General features: G+C 40.4%; 1 protein-coding gene across 2 annotated transcripts; it reads left to right on the forward strand.

Annotated features, from left to right (window-relative positions):
- The first annotated feature begins 152 nt into the window (after positions 1-152).
- adam19b (ADAM metallopeptidase domain 19b) lies at positions 153-19,491 on the forward strand. Of its 2 annotated transcripts, none has more exons than XM_042419640.1 (23): positions 153-413; positions 653-759; positions 880-950; positions 8,744-8,822; positions 9,108-9,184; positions 10,727-10,928; positions 11,049-11,114; positions 11,534-11,605; positions 11,717-11,883; positions 12,104-12,188; positions 12,694-12,833; positions 12,953-13,130; positions 13,207-13,296; positions 13,526-13,721; positions 15,621-15,729; positions 15,860-16,076; positions 16,234-16,311; positions 16,846-16,954; positions 17,056-17,185; positions 17,320-17,419; positions 17,531-17,875; positions 17,994-18,091; positions 18,173-19,491. In XM_042419640.1, exons 1-23 carry the CDS (start codon positions 320-322, stop codon positions 18,177-18,179), a joined length of 2,817 nt encoding a protein of 938 aa, XP_042275574.1. In that variant the 5' UTR covers positions 153-319; the 3' UTR covers positions 18,180-19,491. The 2 variants fall into 2 exon arrangements, with proteins under 2 accessions (XP_042275574.1, XP_042275575.1); XM_042419641.1 differs by having other exon boundaries at positions 656-759.
- Positions 19,492-20,586: the final 1,095 nt, after the last annotated feature.

Here is a 20,586-nt window from a genome sequence, read left to right on the forward strand (position 1 = left end):
ATGGCTCAGTGTCCCTGTGTGTGTGTGTGTGTGTGTGTGTGTGTGTGTGTGTGTGTGTGTGTGTGTGTGTGTGTGTGTGTGTGTGTGTGTGTGTGTGTGTGTGTGTGTGTGTGTGTCAGAGAGAGAGAGGGAAAGAGTAGGGAGGGGTTGAGAATGAAAGAGGGAGACGTGCGCTCCAACGCTTTGCAAGCATCTCCAGAGCTGCGGCGGTTTATCGCGATGTCACACCAACGGCCGCGTTTTCTCCATCTGATGTGAAACACCTCGGCTAGTTTTGCACATTTATGTCTCAATTTAGTCAATTCATGTTATTTTTACAATGCGTCCAGGAGCGCGTCCTGCTGTCGATGCTGTGCGGTCCTCTCTCTGTCTATGCTTCATGATCATTCTCCGTGTTGAGGCTGTTTACAATGGTGAGCGGGATTTGTCTCTCTAAGCGATGGTTGAAATGGGATTTTTTGATACTGGAACAGCTAGATCAAGTTTGAAATGCATGAGAGTGTGTGCCAGTGAAAAAAATGCATGCAAATGTCAATACCAGTATTCATTTATTAGGCTAATTGAAATAAATATACAGGCTATATTTGAATAAGTCACTGTATTGCATAGACAGATTACTTCCAATGGGGTCATTTGATTTTCTGATTTTCAGCAGGAGAAAATAAACAGAAGAGCATCCTGGAGCAAGTACAGAGTTATGAGATTACTTATCCCATATGGCTGCATCCTCTCAGACACAGGAGGTCCGCCAACAAAGAGGTGAGTCAGTCTGTCTTAAGTCTTTGTCCTCTTGGCTAACAAAATGATTCAAAAAACAGACTGACACACATTTAAGTCTTCATATAAGTCAGCAGCCTCCGTTTGGTGCTTTCTTTCCAGTATCCTGCAAAGGCAGAAGTTCTCATCTGCGCTGAGGGCCAAGAGCTGAGGCTACGCCTGGAGAGAAATGAGTGAGTGATTTAATTGGAAGTGCAAAGGATTTTTGTTGAAGTTTTATGTCTTGCAACTTTTTTGTGCAGTTTAGAAGAGCTGAGCTGAAGAAAAGTACAAAATGAGACAAATCAAATCAATCAATCAAATAGTTGCTTGTATCAAATTGCTCCCATGTGATTCAATGAAGTCAGAGCATTTTAGGCATCTACATTTTCTTGTGTATCCTTCGACATCCACAGGACGTCCCAGCTAGCTGCTTCATTTAGCCAGATGTTTGGTGTCACATAGACACATGGATAAGTTCAGTGCCCCCTGCGGCCGCCGAGAGGGAGATGAATGAGGAAGGGAGGGTGATGGTTTTGGACGACAGAGGGTTGACACCCGATCTGTGTGCCTTGGGCAAACAGGAAGTAAGACTCTACCTCTGGACCTGATCCTGTAATCTGATGGAGCGGCCAGTTCCTGTCTAGTAACAATGCGATGGTGATAGGAAGGGAGCAGAGTATCTCACTCGTTTTAATGGATGTTGTGATAGTGGATGTCAGTGATGACAACAGAGCTGCTGTCTTGGATTTGAGTCAGCACACAAGTGGAATGGGAAGCTTTTATGAACATTAGAAATTAAGCCTGTTTTACCGTTGAATGTATGCTTTCTCTGTAGTTCATTCACTCGGACACACACACATTAACCATCCATGACTCCGCTGTGTCTGACTGACCGTCCCCTGAGGGATTTGCTGCCCCCTGCTCTCCCTCCCCAGCAGGTGGTCACACTGTTAAATTTCCTCCTGGGCAAGGAATTTTCATCAATCACACAAAGTAGCAATGTGTGTGTGTGTATATGTGTGGTCCAGACAGGAAAGGAGAGAAGGAAAGACAGAAGGTCAGTTTGTGAGGTTTAAGATAAATTTGGTAAAACTTTAATGTTTTTTCTGGTTTCTCAAAATGAGTTAGAGAGGCTGTTAACTGAGAGAGTCCATAGTGACTCCTCTAAGAAAGAGGAAGTATGATATTGGAGAAAAAAATATTTAAATTTCTTAGCAAGAAAAATAACTTTTGCAACCATTTTTGTGCAACTTCTTGACATGCAGCAAACGTCCCTGCCTGGAATCAATCCAGGGATGTTGCAGTAATGTGGGATCCACGGTAACCATTCAGCCACCAGGGCACTCTGTATTTATCACTTCTGCTAGTTAGATGTTATATGGTTAATGTGAAAAAGACTAATTTTAGAAACTTTTTAAAGCTGCTATAATAAAAAATGTTATTAACAGTGATTCAAAAGACCACATGTATGTTAAAGGGCTCACTTATAGCAACAAAACCACAGAGAATCACTCGGCTCTTGTCTTGATTTTTATGGCCTTCAACTGTGCTGTTTTGGTCTGAACTTCCTGCCCTCATCAGTATCATCATTGTCATTTAGCAAAGAGCCAGTTATATTTCCCTCAGGAGTTGATGGAGACCAACACAGACCTAAAAGCAGAGTGAATATTGGATTGACATTCACCAAGTGGCCAGAAACACAACTCCAAATGAATGCTAATGTTGTTTTGTGTCTGGTGGATGTTTAAAAATGCCATTCGCTAAAACCTTCACCATAGGTGATAAAATGTCAATATTGTGTTTGCAGCTTGTTTCACCTTCCCCAACATGGACAAAAAAAACATTAATGCAGGTATGTTGTGACAAAATGAATAATAGAAATTAAAACAATAGAAAATTGTCATTTTAATAATATGGCAAAATTTCAAAGTAAAAATTGACATTTTTTCCATTTAAAGAAACACATCCTTAATATTGATCCTTTAATCCACTGTGTCTGCACACTATATTGATCCAGAAAAATCATGTAAACTCTTGTTACTGTGATTTTGTGTTTCATTCACTTTAGCTTCAGCCTTTAATATGCTCATATGTCACAATGCTATTAGGGACTGCACAAAAATTATTGTCAGTATTACTGTTCTGCTGCTGGAATGTTAAGCGTACAGGACTCAGTATTATATGTTCACTGTGAAAAGTATTGTTATAGCAACATACTGAGTTTTAAAAAGTACAGTGTTAAATTATTTATGCACCTTAAATTTTTTATGATGAAACAAGTTGTACCAAGACACTGTAATATTATTGTGAGATGTGCAGATCTTACCTTTTTTAAGTAAAAGGAAGGATCCATTGAAAACACTGAGAAAGGCTTTGCTTTTACAATGTAACCAGTAAGTCCTTCCCACCCCAATAATTTCCATACAGTCGGGTTACAACAAAGTAGGTTTATAGCATCCAAAGAAAGAACTTGCTGGCTTTTTATTTAGTCTGAGGTTTACCACTTCACTCCGCCACTCGGCATTTCCCCTCTCTCCAAGCCTAAACCCATACTGGGTTACTGTGTTTTGATTTGTCCTCTGTTGGTCTGGTGTGGAGACATGTCTGGAAATGCGAGTCTATAGGACGTGCTGAGGAAGAGAGCTGTCTGTGAAGATCAATGTCTGATTTTGGAGAGGAGCCAGTCAGGGAAAATGCTGCCAGCCTCTGGGGTCACACCATCTCTGCATCCTGGCTACTCCCCCATGCCCTGCAACTGTAACTCTGACAGTCAGCAGACAAGGGAGAACCCAAACAAGCTGTGAGATGGTCTTTTTTCATGCTCACCCCTTTAATTCTGGTCCACCTCACCTTCTTTTCACGTAATGTATCACTTAAAGCACAGAGAAAAACATTGCTGTGAACTTTCATGGGCATCGGTACTCCCAGTGGCTAGAGTCCAGACTCAATCTATTTATGTCCTCCCTAGTTATGCTTGTCAGTGTGTGTGTGTGTGTGTGTGTGTGTGTGTGTGCGTGCGTGCATGGATCTTTTTCTGGTTTGTACGTGCATCTATGTGGGTGTCTATGTGTGTCTGCCTGAGCTTTTATCTTAATGAAAGGCCCCGGTGCGTCCGAAGAGGGTTGATTTGGTTAAGAGCCAGGCATGGGCTGATGTGCTGACTCAGAGAGCAGGAAAAGGGATGTAGAAACAGAGTGACAGGGAGAGGAAATGGTGTAAGAAAGTAAATGATGTACTGGAGGAGAAGGGTTGAGGTCGAAAAAAAAAGAAAGAGAATAGGGAGAGGAAGGTGGATATTCTTCCTTCCTCCTCTGCGTGACTGTTCTGTGTTCTGTGTAATGCTCCTCCTGCACAAACCCTGAATCAAGCACTCCCCCATGAAACATACACATCATTGTCTCTCTCTCCTCTCCTCTCCTCTCCTCTCCTCTCCTCTCCTCTCCTCTCCTCTCCTCTCCTCCCCTCTCCTCTCCTCTCCTCACTTACCTCATATGTCTTCCACTGTCCAGCCTAAAAGCGAGCACCCCATCCTTTCTCATTTCTTCCTTTCCCTCACCTCCCTCTGATATTCCCCAGGGCTCTAGTACAAATATACATCTCCCATGCGTTCTCTGAGGTCAGGCTTTGGTAGACTGTGGCCACACGCAGACAGACGACACAAAGGGACACACTTGTACACACACACACACACACACACAACACCCCAAAAGAACACAAACAGGACTGAAAGACTTGATGGATTGCAGGAATAGGGGACAGAGAGCAGGGGATGCTTTCACTTGTCCTTGTTTCCCGTTTGTCTGTGTTTAGTCTCACAGTCTACTTGGAAATCTGAATCTAGCCTGTGTGTCGGGGACACACACACACTCCCACAGGGCTTCAGACAACAGAACATTGGTCTCCCTCTGCAATAAAAGCCTCTTCATCATCCATTGCTGAGTTGTACTTTGACTTTGCGTCAGCCTTCTCCCTCCTTCCCTCCACCCATGTGCGGTGATGTCATCTGATACTATGAGAGAATGTGACCCACTGACCCTAATGCATTACCCCACATCCCCTTCTCTTCCCTCCCCTCCTTCACTATCTCCCAAGTACATTAGCATTACTCCCCCACCCTTTCTTTCTCCTCCTGAGGCTGAACCGAGCCTTTGTCTCAGCCTCACTACCAGACAGTCCTGATTCAGCGCTCCTCAATCACAGCATCTGTCTGGACGCTGGACAACATCCAAACTCTGCGGAGCCCTCCGGCCATCACATAGAGGTTTTTCTTACGGTCTTGATTTTGAAAGTTCTAGCAGCATTTACCAGAAGGCAATTGCGCTCAAGGGTTTGGGATATACTATTGGTGTTGGTGCAAGGCTTAGACTGTGTGACTACAGTTGGGCAATGAAATTTTCATAAACAGGTTTATGTCACCCATTGCTGGACCAGTTAAGACCAAGGCTGAGTTCAAGGTGTTTCCGCAAAGTGAGGACGGGTGTAGAAATCAGCATTTTGTAAGTTGTTAAGTCTAAATACAGGATTTCCTTCCCTTTTGCTGATCAAAGCCTGTCATTGTGAATTAACAGTATTTTATGGTGGTCACTGTGGTTGGTCATGCTCAAATTCAGCTGGTCCACTGTTTTAATCACCCTCTGTTCTGAGACACACTTGAGCAAATAAAACGGCAATTACAATTTTTTTCTATAATCGTTTTAAACCCAATGATGAATTTGTGTCACTCCTAGGTTGCTACAATCGTTTATGTCTCTGTCTGGCTTTACCTTGCAGAAGCATAAAGTAAAACCTCCATAGTTAAAAAAGAAATATAAACACAGTGTGCAGATAATAATCAATCATCTTCAACTACAGTGGATGTAGCATTATAAAGTCATGTTAAAGTCACATTATACATGTTATTTTTAATGACTTCATGGCAGCAGTAAATCATTTTTAACTAATTAACCTTTAGTGGAACAGACAGTAGCCGGGTCTGAATGTGGCAAATACACTGCTGGGTTTGGAACTTTAATCAAAATTTAAGGCAACATGGGAAAAAAACCCCAAAGTTAAGCTGGTAATATCCTTTAAGTAGTGGCTATATAGCTTTGATAATGGCATGTTGAGTCTATGTGTCACACAGCGGAAGGTTATACATCCATCAGTCTACTAGTGTACACACTGTTATCCCCGAGGACTAGTAAGTCAGCGCTGTTTAGCCCATAAATGCAGCTGCTGATTGGCATGTGAGAAGAAGCGTGCAGGAGAGAAAGAGTCATTATGTCTTTCCTCATGGAAGAAATGACCGTCCATCCTCTATAATGACTGTGGAACAGCAGCAGGGTGAAGCTCTGTCAATCATCAGCCATTCTTCCATTAATAGACAGAGTTACAAAGAGATGGGAATCTTTGGGGAATGAGAGAAGCAGAAAAACTAGAGGAAGGACAGATATAAATGAGGTTAGAAGGTCAAATCACAACACGGCGGGGGTTACCCTGGTTAGGGTGACATCAGCCGGATACATTACCCACTGAGTGATCATTTTTAAATCTTCTTGCAGACTGTTGTGTTGCGTGTGTGTTCCCTCTCACCCCATCAACTCCAGAGTGGTAATCTGTTAAGAGATGAAGCAGACGTTTTTTGTCTTTGACTTGCTTTGTGACTGATTGCATCAACAGGCTGTCATTGTTTCAAGAGGCTTGTTTCCTTCAGGGCATCTGATGGGAGAAAGAAGAAAAAAGCCCCGTTTTTCCTTCATTTGTCCTCATCATTCTTTGAAGGAATAGTTTGTTGACATTTTGGGAAAAGGCTTCTTCGCTTTCTTGGCATGAGTTAGAGGAGAAGATCGATACCACTCCGTACAGTCTATACTGTCTGTACAGTATATATTAAGCTACAACCAGCAGCCAGTTAGCTTAGCTTACGGATGAACCAGCCAGCTTGGCTCAATCAAAAGTAACAAAACCACCCACCAGCACCTCTGAAACTCACTTATCCACACATTATATCTTGTTCTAGCTTGTTTCCCCCCATTTCCTGTCTTTATGCTAAGCTAATCTAACCGCCTGCTGGCTGTAGCCTTATACATAATGAACAGTTTTGAGAGTGGTATATCAAATTTCTTATCTGACTCGTGGCGAGATGGTGAATAAGTGTAATTCCCCAAATGTTGCAGTATTTGACTCAACTACACTGATTTTCACTCATTTCATCCAGCAAAGTTGAAAAAAGAATAGTAAATGTAAGTTTGAAGATACATTACACTGGGGTAAAGCCAGTCATTGGTGAACACGTGAAGACTAAATTCAAGGTGTTTTGCAAGTTGTGACACATGTGGAAATGAATCATTTTGTAACTGTATGTCTAAACACAGGAAATCCTCCCCTCCCTACTGACGGCTGCTCAATAGCTGTCACCTGTTGATATTCATGCCCAAATACAAATGATCCCCTGGTTTAATCCCATATTGAGCATGTTTACCCTATATTCTGAGGCACACTTGAGTAATGGAATTACAGATTTTTCCTGTCATCATTTTAAACCCAATGATGAATTTGCCACACTGGACTACTTCTGCTGCTGGCTGGCTGTGCAGCAGCATGAGTAAATAACTATAAAAACTTGTATATAGTCTCCAATCACATCATCTTTAACTGTATGTATTGCATTTTTCCTAATGATTTTATTGCACATTTTATGATCCCTTTACCTGAACTATTATATTTTTTTTGTGACTGTGCACTGTTACCTACTTCTGGAGACTGATGAGGAAAAAAATCTCACCTGCAAGTTGTTTGTGTGTGTTTTTCACTTATTCACTATAGCTTGTTTCCCCCATTTCCTGTTGCTATGCTAAACTAATCTAGCCAGCTGCTGAATGTAGCCTTATACATAACTGACAGATATGAGAGTCTAATTCTCTGCAAGATGGTGAAAAAGCATAATTCCCCAAAAGTTGCATTATTTGACTTAACTACCTGGATTTTCACTAATTTCATCCAGCCAAGTTGAAAGTAGAATAGTAAAAGTAAGTTGTAAGATATATTACACTAAAGTAAAGCCACAAACTTCCTACAATGGAAAATAAATAAAGAGACATGATAAATAAAGAAAAACAGAAGGGATAGATCTGTGCAGAAGATCTGTCTCATGTTTGCTTGAGATGATTTAACCCACATCAGTAGATACTTGTAGATTTCTCAGCTACAGCCTGTATTGATGGATTTGCGGAGAACTGTAGGAGGAGAAACTAGGAGAAAAAACAGCTGTGAGGCAGACAAAGTTTATGAATGAAGACAGGAAGAATGGATTGAAACAGAGCTGAAAGGAGTAAGATAGGGAAACAAGCATCTGTACAAAATGTAAATATTGCGGCCGGTAGGTTGCCAGAAGTTTGACAGAAACAGCCCAGGTCCAAAGACACTCACTTAATCACACACACACACACAAACACACACACAGAGATGGGAAGTAAGAGGGAAGTCACCACATTAAAGGAATATTGTTAATCTGGCTCTCCATATGTGTGCACATATCTTTGATTTATAAGTCTCTCCTGTCCAGTCTGTATTGTATACTAACAGAGAAATTCCAGTAATAGAGTAAATAATAGTACTGTCAAACAAATGCAGTCTGGATATAACAACAAACTCTCACAATAGGGATGACTCCAGAAAGTGAAAAGGGCCATTAGGAAAAGGTACACGTAGATTTTATTATAGTCACAACCCTTTTCCCCATTCTTCCTTTTATTTTTATCTCTGAGAGGATTTTTGTCTAAATCTTTGAGGCAGTCTGGTTTTGTAGAGTCTCTCAGAATGAATCTTTTATGAGCCGAGGGCAGCTGGAGAGAAACTGCCTCTCCTTTCCCGTTTCCTCCAGCTTTTACACAGTATATTTTTTCACATTACGCCATCATATTGATGTAGTTTGGGTAGATTGAATGTCTGACATTAAATATATTCTCTTGCAAATTGTCCCTGAGTTGGTGCTGTCTTTCACCAGGCAACTGTTGGCCCCTGGATATCAGGAAATATGGTACACCGATGATGGAGCCCGCAGATCCTCCTCTCCTGCCAACACTGTGAGTCTATGAGACGGTTTAATGTTCTTAAACTGCAGTTGGGAGTTGTAAATGATCATAGAAGAGAGATAAGCACCGGTGTAGTTGATCATTTTAAATGGAAGGAAAAAATGAGACAGTAAATGACACTAAAGACATACAATACTATCATTTGAGCACAGAGCAGCACCCACTGGACTTGTAGAAAGTGAGTGTTCTACTCAGGAGATCTTCAGGTGAAATTAGAGTCTCTTTTACCACTGTTTCCCTGCTGTGAGTTGATCTATGACTGTTTTTGTCTTCTAGGGACACTGTTTGTATCATGGGGAGGTTCTGAGTATGAAAGGTTCCAGCGTTGCTGTCAGCACATGCTCAGGACTGAGGTAAGAAAAACCCCACTAAGGAGCTGTACTCATAAAGCTTTCTAATGTTTAAAGTCGGTCCCAGTGGTGAAGGAAACTAAAACTAAATCCTAATAATAATAAAAGGCCTTTTTATAAAGAAGTCCTTACAGTGAGGAGCTTTAGAGTCTCTTCAAACTATACCCTATTAATAGCTAATTTTACAGTCTCAGTTCATTTCTCTTCCAGCTGACATGCACACATTTTGGCCCAACAAAACAGGATTAATGGACACATTGCAATTTACCCAGTGTTGTCAGGGTCATTGATAGAATACCTGTCAGCGTGATAAAATAGAGGAGAAAATTAGTCCAAATGTTGATGTTTACAAGGTGATTTGAAACACTTATACCCAGGCAGGAAATCACCTTTCAATCTTGCTGATAATTCCCTACTCCAAACAGATATATATATATATATAAAATACCTTAGACTATTTTCTTAAATAAACTTTTTTTTTTTCTTTTCAGAAAATCCCACTTGAAAAGCTAAAATGCTAATGTGTGGATTTTGAGTGTTAAAAATGGCATGCTCATATTTTTAGACTTTCACAATCGACTGGTGACTGTTAAAAACTTTAAAAACATCCCCTCATTCCAGTTTTAAGTGTTCCTAAACCACTCCTAAGCTGGAAATCCTCATTAGGGATTTTAAGGCTTTTCTGATTGTATCCATAGATTATTTGGGAACAACTGTTAGACCTATGATAAAACCATGGTTGAATAGATAAAGTGACAGGAACCAGTACAGTGCAGTGTCTTGTGTAGTGCAGTCCAGTAGGTTAGTAGGTCATTGGCTCCAGTGTTGGTTCATTGAGTGCAGCTCAGTGTGGAAATCCTGTGTTTTCTCCTGGTGTGGATCCAGTACAGCTAATACTTCCTGCTAGAGACATTCAGAGAGGAGACACAGGCAGCAGAATAGGAGCTGGCAAGCACTGACAGAAATCGTAGCCATATGTGTGTTTTCTCTGGGTTCATTGCTCTGCATCTGGAGGACGAATGAATGAATACGTCTCTCGACTAATGTAGATTCTTGGGAGGAATGCAAACACAGCTAAGAGGGACGCTGACATGTGGGCGTCTGACCTCGCCAGATGTTTTTTGCAGCTGCTTGACCTGCTGATGTGTGCACGCTCGTGTGTTTGTGTATAGGCGTCTGCACTCATGAGTGGGTTTGTTTTTTGAAGAAGCCAGAGGATTGCGTTTCACTGACTGTCTCAGCTGATCATCATTTATGAACACCAGCAAATCACCTGAGACCCACGTCCCTCTTATCCACCACAGCCAGATTACAAAAATCCAGATCTGAAAAAAAAACACAACCAAAACCATATGGTTTTCCCCACTTTAATGATTACTGGTGGAAATTTGATCTGATGTTTTGTTAATTTTAGATTTGAAAGGACATATTGACAACAGTATACCACAATGTGCAGATAGAAAAACAGCAACATCACTGATCCACATTGATTTCCTCAAGCTGTGATTGGATGGAACCATTAGCAGTGCCTTATTTTTTCCACAGAGGACTGATTTCTCTGAACACAAGCGTCACGTACTTGATAGAGCCTCTTCCCGTTTCCACGGATGCACAGCAGCACGCTGTGTTCAGAGCCGAGAGTCTCCATCTATCCAAAGGTAGCTGTCTGCATCACCATGGCAACAAGGAGCACGAGGAGGGGCTTGATGGCTTCATCCATGGAATGATGTCACCAAGGAGCATAAGGGTGAGTTCAGATAGGACAGACAATGTTGACAACATTAAATCTTTTGCAGGTTTTACACACAAGCAGAACAATAATGTCACCAGTTGCTCTGTATTAAACTTCTCTATCTTCCACCTTAAGGAACGAAGGGACCTGAGTCAGAATATGAAGTATGTCGAGCTGCTGCTAGTGGCAGACAAGGCTGAGGTGAGGACGCTGTTGAGGATATGTACATATTTGATCACTTTTTAACCAGATGAGAACATTTTCTTAATATACCATTAAATGTGGGGGTTGAGGATGTGGCTATTTGTGTATGACATCAGCTATGTAGGCAGAAATGACCTCAATAGACCTCTTTTATTATAGACAAAACACAAAACCAAAATTTGTCATGAACCAACTGGAAACTATATATATACATACATTTATGTATAGTGCTACCTTGATTGTATGCTAATAAACGTAATTATAGAAATAAAAGTCTTCAGTCATCAGTTTATTTAGAGCTAGTTTAGGTAAATATGAAACTGTGATTCACGTCCTGTTATTTGAAGTGTGAAACCCTTTTGAGGTTTTGGTGTGTCTATCTTTGTATATGGTAATATGGTTTATGTTAACGGCAGTTTGAGAAGCATGGGAGTAGTCGCGAGAACACCCAACTGAAATTACTGGAAGCAGCCAACTTGGTTGACAAGGTAATGTCTGTTATGAAGCATAAAAATCACAGACACTCAAGTCTATCACACCAGTATCTACTAATGACTGATGTTATTCTGTGTCTGTCACTGCTCTTGCAACACCCACAGTACTACAAAGCTTTGAGCATCCGTGTGGCATTAATCGGTGTGGAGGTGTGGAACATCAAGGACATGATCAGTGTGTCTGACAACCCGCACAGCACTTTGGCAGCATTCCTGTCCTGGAGAGGCAAAAATCTCCGCAGGCTCCCCAACGACAACGCCCAGCTCATCACGTTAGTGTCCCTGCTTTCATCTCCCACTAGTCTTCCCATTTATCTCTCTTCACCCTCTCCAACACTAGTGAACCCCTATCTCTTTCTGAGCCCCTTATCCAGTGGGTAGATCTCTCAGATGATTTCATCTTCATTGGTCAAGATAATAACCATCACCAGTTGCATCCCAGTAGGCTGTTGTCCAGCTGGAACTAATCAGTAGTGGCATTTGTGTCTCCAGGGGGAAGTCGTTCCAGGGCACCACCATCGGACTGGCACCTCTCAAAGCCATGTGCTCCGACTACCAGTCCGGTGGAGTGAACACGGTGAGAGACAAGTGTCTAAACAAACATCAGTCCTCTCTATGCACTCTTTTAGTGATGAAGTCTTACTTTGGTAAGATGTAAGTGGGAGATGCTCTTCTCATATGGAGATATCCAGTTGGAGTGTAGCTCAGGTGTACAAGACACTGAACACCACTTGCTCTCCATGTATGTGTGGGGTAAAATCATAGGTTACTTCGGACTAAGCAAAGCATAATCCATATTAATTTAATATTCTCAACATGGTGTTTATACCTGCAATTTGTCAAAATCAACTTTCATCATTTGCTCTATGTTCACAACATTTTTTTTCTCCTGCAAAAAAGACATTTTAAAAAGTCTCTTAGGTTAGCTTTTCATTATTTTAGTTGGTATTCTGGAACAGTGGGTGAATGGTACATATCGAGTGTTGACAGTGTCTCCAAAATGCTGTGAAATGTGCTATATGTGACTTTTCCTACCAATCTTTAAAACGTGTCCCTGCATCTTTGATTTTTCTCTCAAACAGGATCACTCAGAGTCAGCTGTTGGTGTTGCTGCCACCATGGCACACGAGATGGGTCACAATTTTGGCATGAGTCATGATATCACAGGCTGCTGCCAGGCGAGAGCTGACGACGGGGGTTGCATCATGGCTGCCGCTACTGGGTACAGACACAAATGACTGAAATAAAAAAGAAATTAGAGTTATGAAGCTAATACTCAAGAGGAAATGATGAAGTATTGCTTACACACTGTATTTATGCTTCCTCCCCACCATTGCTCAGGCACCCGTTTCCACGTGTGTTCAACGCTTGCAACCAGAAGGAGCTGAACAGCTACCTGACCTCTGGAGGAGGGAAGTGTCTCTTCAATCTCCCAAACACCACAGCCATGTATGGAGGGCAGCGCTGTGGCAATGGTTACCTGGAGATCGGAGAGGAATGTGATTGCGGAGAGGAAGAGGTCAGCGTGTGTGTTTGTGCGTCAATGTGTGTGTGTTTGTCTGTATATTTTTGCTCACAACTCACTTTCTGTGCAGGAGTGTACCAGTCCCTGCTGTAATGCCAACAACTGCACTCTGAAAGCTGGAGCTGAGTGTGCCCATGGCATCTGCTGTCATAACTGCAAGGTACTAACATGAGAATCTGACAGTCATGTGAACAAAGGAAAACAGAAAAAGCCTATCCCCCTTGAATAATGCATTCCCCTGGCTAATATTTACTATTAGATCAACACTATAGCTCTTGAATTACAGCTATGCAATCAATTCCGTCTTCCCAGTCTCTTGTCATTGTCCTCATGTTTGTCCTGGTGTTAAATAACAACATCTAATCCCCTCTTCATATCTCACTGTCAAGCTGAAGAGCCCGGGTGTGCTTTGCCGTGCTCCCTCAGGTCCGTGTGACCTGCCAGAGTACTGCGACGGGAAGGCTGAGTCCTGTCCTGCTAACTTCTATTTGGTGGACGGCTCATCATGTGCAGGCGGGCAGGCTTACTGTTACACCGGCATGTGTCTTACACTGGAGCAACAGTGTCGGTCACTCTGGGGACAAGGTGGGTAAACTGGAATCCTATAATCTGTAAATATTTAGTTCCACAGTTCATTCCTAAGTATATATACTATAGAGCATACAGTATAACATATGCATGTATTGTATGTAACATATATTTTCCAATCTACACTACACATTGTTATTATTGGTATTATTATTGGTATTGTATTACTGCATGGTTCAATTATTTCACTGTTCATCTTAAAGCTAGATAATTTAAATTGTTACAGATATTCCCAAACATTGTGGTTTAAATGCTAAATTATTTTCTAATAAAAATCATTACAATTATTTCATTGTTTTCTGACTGCATATACTAAAAATGTTGTCTGGCTGGCAGCATTAGTCCTGTCCAACATTTTTTTTTTTTTTACAGAAGACATTTTGACATGTCACAGTAGGAGAAACACTGGTGTAAGTAATAAAATTAATGATGGCTGAATTCCTTCTAGCTGCTTTGATTTCAGGGTCCTGGTATTGTGCACGTTGGCTCAGCGTCGTGGCTTACTGGCACACTTGAATACAACAAAGCCATTGTTAATGTTATTAGTAACACCTGTGCTGTCCCTGCTATGCCAAGTCAAAATGTCTGCTGTGAAAAAGGCCTATTGAAAAATCATATATATGTGTGTGTTCTAAAAATAATATACAAATTCAGACAAATTCTTGATGCAATATTCCAAAATTACAGATTTGACACATATAAAAGCAAAAAAACAAACAATAATAACCAATAGAATTTAACATAAGCAACAAACTCTTACTAAACAAACCAAAAAATACCACATGTCTGTAAAGGAGCAGGAGGAAGTTAATACTCATAATTTCCTGCCCCCTCTCTAATGCTCAATTCATAAACCTACATAATATACTTAGTGATTATCACACATCCGAATACATCTGATGACCAACAACAACAAAAACAACAATAACAGCATCCACCACGTGTGTCACAGTCATGAGAGAAGCAACGCTAACGTCCACATCCCTGTACCTCTCAAAAACACACTTTTTTGTACATCTTTTTGAATTGATTTATACCTCTGCTTTCCCCAAGTTCTTCCTCTAACCCATTCCACAAAGTCACCCCACAATTTGAAATACACATACCTTTGAGAGTGGTACGAACACAGTGTTTTATTAAATTAAATTTCCCTCTTACCATACAGAAGAAACAGTTTAGGGCCTAATACTGACCCCTGTGGGACTCACCAAGTAATGTCCAAGCATGTTGATTTGTAGTCATCAATCTGCACAAATTTTTCAGCCAATTCAGCCCCATTCCATTTTATTAAATAATATTTTGTGATCAATTGTATTTTTAACAATACTCCAAAATGTAATTTTCTATTTAAAGCCCAATGGAAAGAAATGCAACTGCATGTGACACCCGCATAAATTGGTTATTTTTATTTACTTTAAGTGGTAAAAGATTCAATTAGATTTTTAATATGACAACAATACTTACAACAAATTGATATGTATTTTGAGTTACACCGCATTCATGAATTCCCAAAAAGAAAATCCTAAAAAATGTGTTTGAAATCATAAAGGCATAATAGACTGACAAAAGTTTTAATGAGATAATCAAGATCACCAATGCATACATTAACATTGTGTCTTTAAAGCAGTTAAACAGCCAGTATTGAAGCAGAGAGGCTGGGTAGAGTTAGAGATGAGTCCTCAGCAGGTCGCAGGATTAGGGATTGTTATTGGACGGTGTCCACATTCACGTTGTGACAGAGCCTCCCTGGAGAGCCTTTGTAGTACCACAGGAGCCACACAGAACAGTAAGGGATGCCATCTGCTCTCCATCAGGTGGTCACAGAACACACTGTGCATGCATTTCTGTTTGTGTTATCGTGTGTGTGTGTAGCCATTCTTATGTGTTTCTTTGCAGATGGCCGTCCGGCCCCTGACCTGTGTTTTCAAAAGGTAAATGAAGCTGGGGACATGTACGGAAACTGTGGCAAAGATCTGTTTGGGAAGTACAGAAGCTGTAAGGACAGGTGAGGATACATTATGTTTTGGTTGATTTACTTCAGTTCCCTCAGTTCAAGTAGGGAATCTTCATTTCCTAAGAATTAAAGCATGTTGTGGCCTTTTCTATGTTTCAACCAATTTTATTATTTATGCCAGGGATGCTAAATGTGGGAAGATCCAGTGTTTAAGTTCAGCTTCCAAGCCCATTGAGAACAATGCTGTTCGCATAGAAACCAAAATCAAAGTGGGCAGCAAGAGTATCCATTGTATGGGAACACATGTGTACAAGCCTGGGCACGGGAATGAGGAGACACAGGGGGACACTCTGGATCCAGGCCTGGTCATGACAGGCACCAAGTGTGGCGATGACTCGGTGAGACTTATACATACAGGGAGACATACTAAATGGAGTTTATTGTTGTGACAAAGAACAATCAATCTTTTGTAATTTTCATGAAGTAAAAGTCTAGCACTCATTTCTCTAACCCCTTCTCCAACTCTCTTCCTCACACCCTTCCTTCTTGCACCAGATTTGCTTTAATGGAGAATGCCGCAATGCATCTTTTCTCAGAGCTGATAACTGCAATGCCAAGTGCCATGGACATGGGGTAAGTTTCTACGTGTCAGAGGAAGGACGCTTGGGTGATGGATTTCTCAGGAAAGGTTTGGCTGCCAGCCCACAAATATGGCAAGTCGGCAAACTTGGCAGTTGCGCAAGATGTATTTAGATCATTTACTTAAGTAAGAGCACAAAATTAATTATGAAAATGTACTTACAGTATCAAAAGTAAAAGTACTCATTATGCAACAGGATGGTCCCTGTCATTGATTAATATTTATCTGCAAAGTAATTATAGCTGTCAGATAAATATAGTGAAGTATGTTAGTTAGAAAGTATGTTAATTTCCTCCGAAATGTAGAGGAGTAGGATTATAAATTAGCAGAAAATGGACATACTCAAGTTAAGTACAAGTACATCAAAATTGAAAAGTGCAGTGTTTTAGTAAATTATTGAGCCTTCTCCTCTGTAGTCCTAAAATGTCTTTCAGTCCTACACCTGCTCATCAGTACGACAGATATAAACATTTTGGTTGCAATTTTAGGGGCACCATCTTAGAAACAGCTGTACTTTCTCTCACCAGCTGTGCAACAACAACCACAACTGCCACTGTGATATGGGCTGGGCTCCTCCTCTGTGTGACCAGAGGGGGTCGGGTGGGAGTGTAGACAGTGGACCTGTCATCAGCCACAGTGAGACACATCATACTTAAAACATACACATATTGACAGTGTAAAATATTCATTTGAATTTATGCTAGTTTCTGACTCTTGTCTATTTTACACTCCAACAGGCAGTCTCCTTCCAGTCCTGCTGGTCCTCCCTTTGGTTCTCTTTGTGGTTTTGGCTGCTGTTGGGCTGTGGTTCTACTACAAACACAAATTCCACCCGCTGAAAGCTTCTGCTCCACCTCCAACACCAAAGTATCTAGTTCTGAAGTGTTAAATACTAGTAATCTACATTTTAGTGAATAGACAATGTATTTTTGCTTGAGTCTCCATATATGTTGGGTCTATTATGGGCCTTCTCTTTTATTTGTATGTGTTTTAACCCTCAGTTCAGTCCCTGTCAAGACCAAGCCTCTGCATGTAGACAGTCATGTGATCGGTCATGCCAACCCGACATTCTTGCTAAAGAAACAGGAATCAGACCATCTGGTAAAGAGGCCCGCTCATGTAATTCCTAGAACACAAAATGATCACACAAATAGTAATCGTTTTTAATATCAGAACAGATCGCTAAAGTTTGTCGTGGTCGTTCCTCCACAGGGGAAGTCCTCTCCTCATCTGAGCCCGTCTTGTCCAACTCGGCCCAGACATGCTATTGTGCGTCCAGCTGTGAAGCCTCCTCCCATACCTGCATATGCTGCGGAGAAGAGAGAACATCAAGCCCAGATCCAGCCTGACGCTTCTTCTCAGAGTCAGTACTCACCACAGGCTCACACTCAGTCCAGCACTCCTTTCAAATCTCCACAGCTGGCCGAGCAGAGACGCAAAGACCGGGCTCCTCCGCCACCTTCAGGACCTACCCACCCACTGCCTTCAACAGCACCTAAATCCCGACCGGACCCACCTAACAGACCTCCACCGCCTTGTCCTGTCAAACCATCAGTGGTGAATATTGTTCTTGTAATCTTATATTTTCTTGCAAGTAAAGCCACAGGCAATCTTTATTTCACCTGAGCTTTACTTACCTGAACTGAATATGAGATGTCTTATCATTTATATGTAGGAACAGCAACACACAAAGGGAGTGCAGCTTTCCACTAATGCCCTGCTGAGAGGAAAAGCGGCTCTGGCTCCATCTGCTGGACAGAAGAAGCCAAACAGGTAACTCATCTGGTGATGTTTTCTAATGTCACTTTAAGCAAACCCAGCATTGACATCTTATTTTTGCACTTCTTCTTTTAGATCTTAAACCAAGAGCTCAGGGAGACGTTGATGACCACTTACATCAAATAATGGACTGCCTCAAACTGTGGGATATGATGAATACTTGATACTCTGGGTCTGTGGATTACAGGATATTTACACTGGTGTGTATGGAGGGAAAATGGTAGAATCACAGAATTAAGTCACAGAACATATCACAGTTAATTTAAGTCTTAAGACTTAAGGCTTCTTAGGTTTGTTTTGTGAATCAGTCCTATGTGTCCGCTTTATCCACTTGAAATTTGAATTTTATTTTATTATTCCACTTGAATTTTATTATTTTTTTAAGTGTCCCAAATGTTGATGGAAATGTGAAATTGTTCCATGTGTGTCAGCAGTGTTTAAACACTGTTGCGGGAGTATTTATTCACAAAGCAAAGAAAAAATGAATGTTTACAGTAATGCCTGTGTATGCAACATGGTGCCCCTTAAAGAGCATCAGCTGTAAAGGGATATCTTATATTAAGAAAATTTGCAGATAGTGAAGTGCTTATGCTTCTTATGTGTGAATAATAATGGGCTTTGAACTGGACTAATGGGGACCAGTGAAAACCCAGCATGCATGCTGTAAGTATATGCTAATGATGAAAGACATGTGTCTTAAATGTAGCAGGAAATGTTTTTCAGTTTTTTTAATTAATTTTGTTTTTATGAATTTATATTATTTTGGAGTGCACTTTTAACAATCCTTTTAATATCAAACACCCACATTTTGTAGGCTTAAAATGTCTTTATCTACCAATTACCAACAATCAATAGTCACCCCTCAAGCCTACAGGAAGTGAGTTTTTGATACCCAAAAATAAATTGGTAAAATATTACTTTAGTGCATTTCTTGTCACCTTTCTTTTTTAATTTCATATGAGAAACATTAATGAGCATCAGTTTAATTTACATATATCTATTAAATGTCCTAAAATTGCTCCATGAATTTAATTTACAGTCAAATATTGCATCTGCTAGAAATTAATAATTTTTTATGTTTGTCCAAAGATGTTGCTAAAAATGTTCAGTGGGAGTTCCCTCATGACCTAAATGTACAATAACACTGACTACAGGCTATGTAACAGTGACAACTTTGGCATTATTCTAAGGTACTGTTGAAAACTGGTCCATTTGTAATGTGACTGCTTTGGGAACCACCTGGTTTTATCTGTAATATAGAAATACAGCTGCAGATGTTTTACCTTCTTATCCAACCTATGCAAACTCAGGCACTGTGCAACACTGAGTCTTCAACTGGAATTCAAATAAACACATGGAAAAATAAATAATAATAATAATGTTATACATTTTAACTGGTTGTGTTTTTAATGCATACTGTATGTTCTTGTTCACACCAGGATTAAAGAATAACTTTTTAAATTGAAGAGCTCTCCCTGTGGCAGCTTACTGAATGAGTAACATCAAAATGTTACATATGAGTTCAATTTTCAATATTACCGTGGGCAGTAATTCCTGCAGAAATTATTAAAGTACAGAACACTGCACACAGACACAATGACTCCTGCATTCTGTGCAGCTGTGATAAGTCTGTTTTCTTATTGCACTATGACTCATTGCTAGGTTAGGTATCTCATTAATCCGAGAAGTCTCAATTCAGAGTGCACGTTGAAAAACTAAGGTTATAGTATGATAAATGGGACAAAAATTTAAATAATGTTCAAGCACTATACCTTGATTTCATAATTAACTGTTGTTAAACTGCACAGTGTAATATTGTGTAATTTGTATATATGTGTCAGCATATTAATTTCATTTTCATTTATTTATTTATAAGAAAAACACACATTAATTAACATTTTTTCTGTAAATGTTCTAGTGTTAGCCACCTGGCTAATTTTCAACTGCAGTTTGGCAAGATGTTCTTATCTAGGTATGCATGTACAAGCACGTGTATACATTTATGTTCTTAACCCCAGGAAGAGTAGCTGTTGCCTTGGTAACAACTAATGGGGATCCAAATAAACAATAAACAATAAGCCAATTAAGTGATGGTTAAAAATAATAGAAGACAACAAGATGCCATAAAAACAATAGCAACAAAATAAGCTTTCTCAAGACAATACCCAAGCTATGCAGAGTACCCAGAAACAGCAGAACATCAGTACAATAATACAGCAGCAATATCCACTATTCATAGCCATGCAAGCAAGATAAGGCAACAAAACACAAACAAACAATACTGATTATATCCATTTTTTGACGCATGCGGACATAGAGCAACAATAAACAATAACACATAAATAAAATATGATAATCATAATGTTAATCTTGATTAAAACATTTTGCAGTTACAAGTTAGTAAAAAGGTAATATCATGCACCTAACACATAAGCCATGCAGAGTTGTAAGACATTGAAACTGATAGTCCACAGTTTGACTGAACCAAT

This window comes from Thunnus maccoyii, chromosome 8 (assembly GCF_910596095.1).
Source record: "Thunnus maccoyii chromosome 8, fThuMac1.1, whole genome shotgun sequence".
In the NCBI taxonomy this organism is placed as follows: domain Eukaryota; kingdom Metazoa; phylum Chordata; class Actinopteri; order Scombriformes; family Scombridae; genus Thunnus; species Thunnus maccoyii.

Coding starts and splice junctions, on each gene's coding strand:
- adam19b (XM_042419640.1), top strand. CDS start 320: ATGCGTCCAGGAGCGCGTCCTGCTGTCGATGCTGTGCGGTCCTCTCTC. Junction 16,955..17,055: donor TGGACCTGTCATCAGCCACA/GTGAGACACATC, acceptor ACACTCCAACAG/GCAGTCTCCTTCCAGTCCTG. Junction 17,876..17,993: donor GTCCTGTCAAACCATCAGTG/GTGAATATTGTT, acceptor ATTTATATGTAG/GAACAGCAACACACAAAGGG.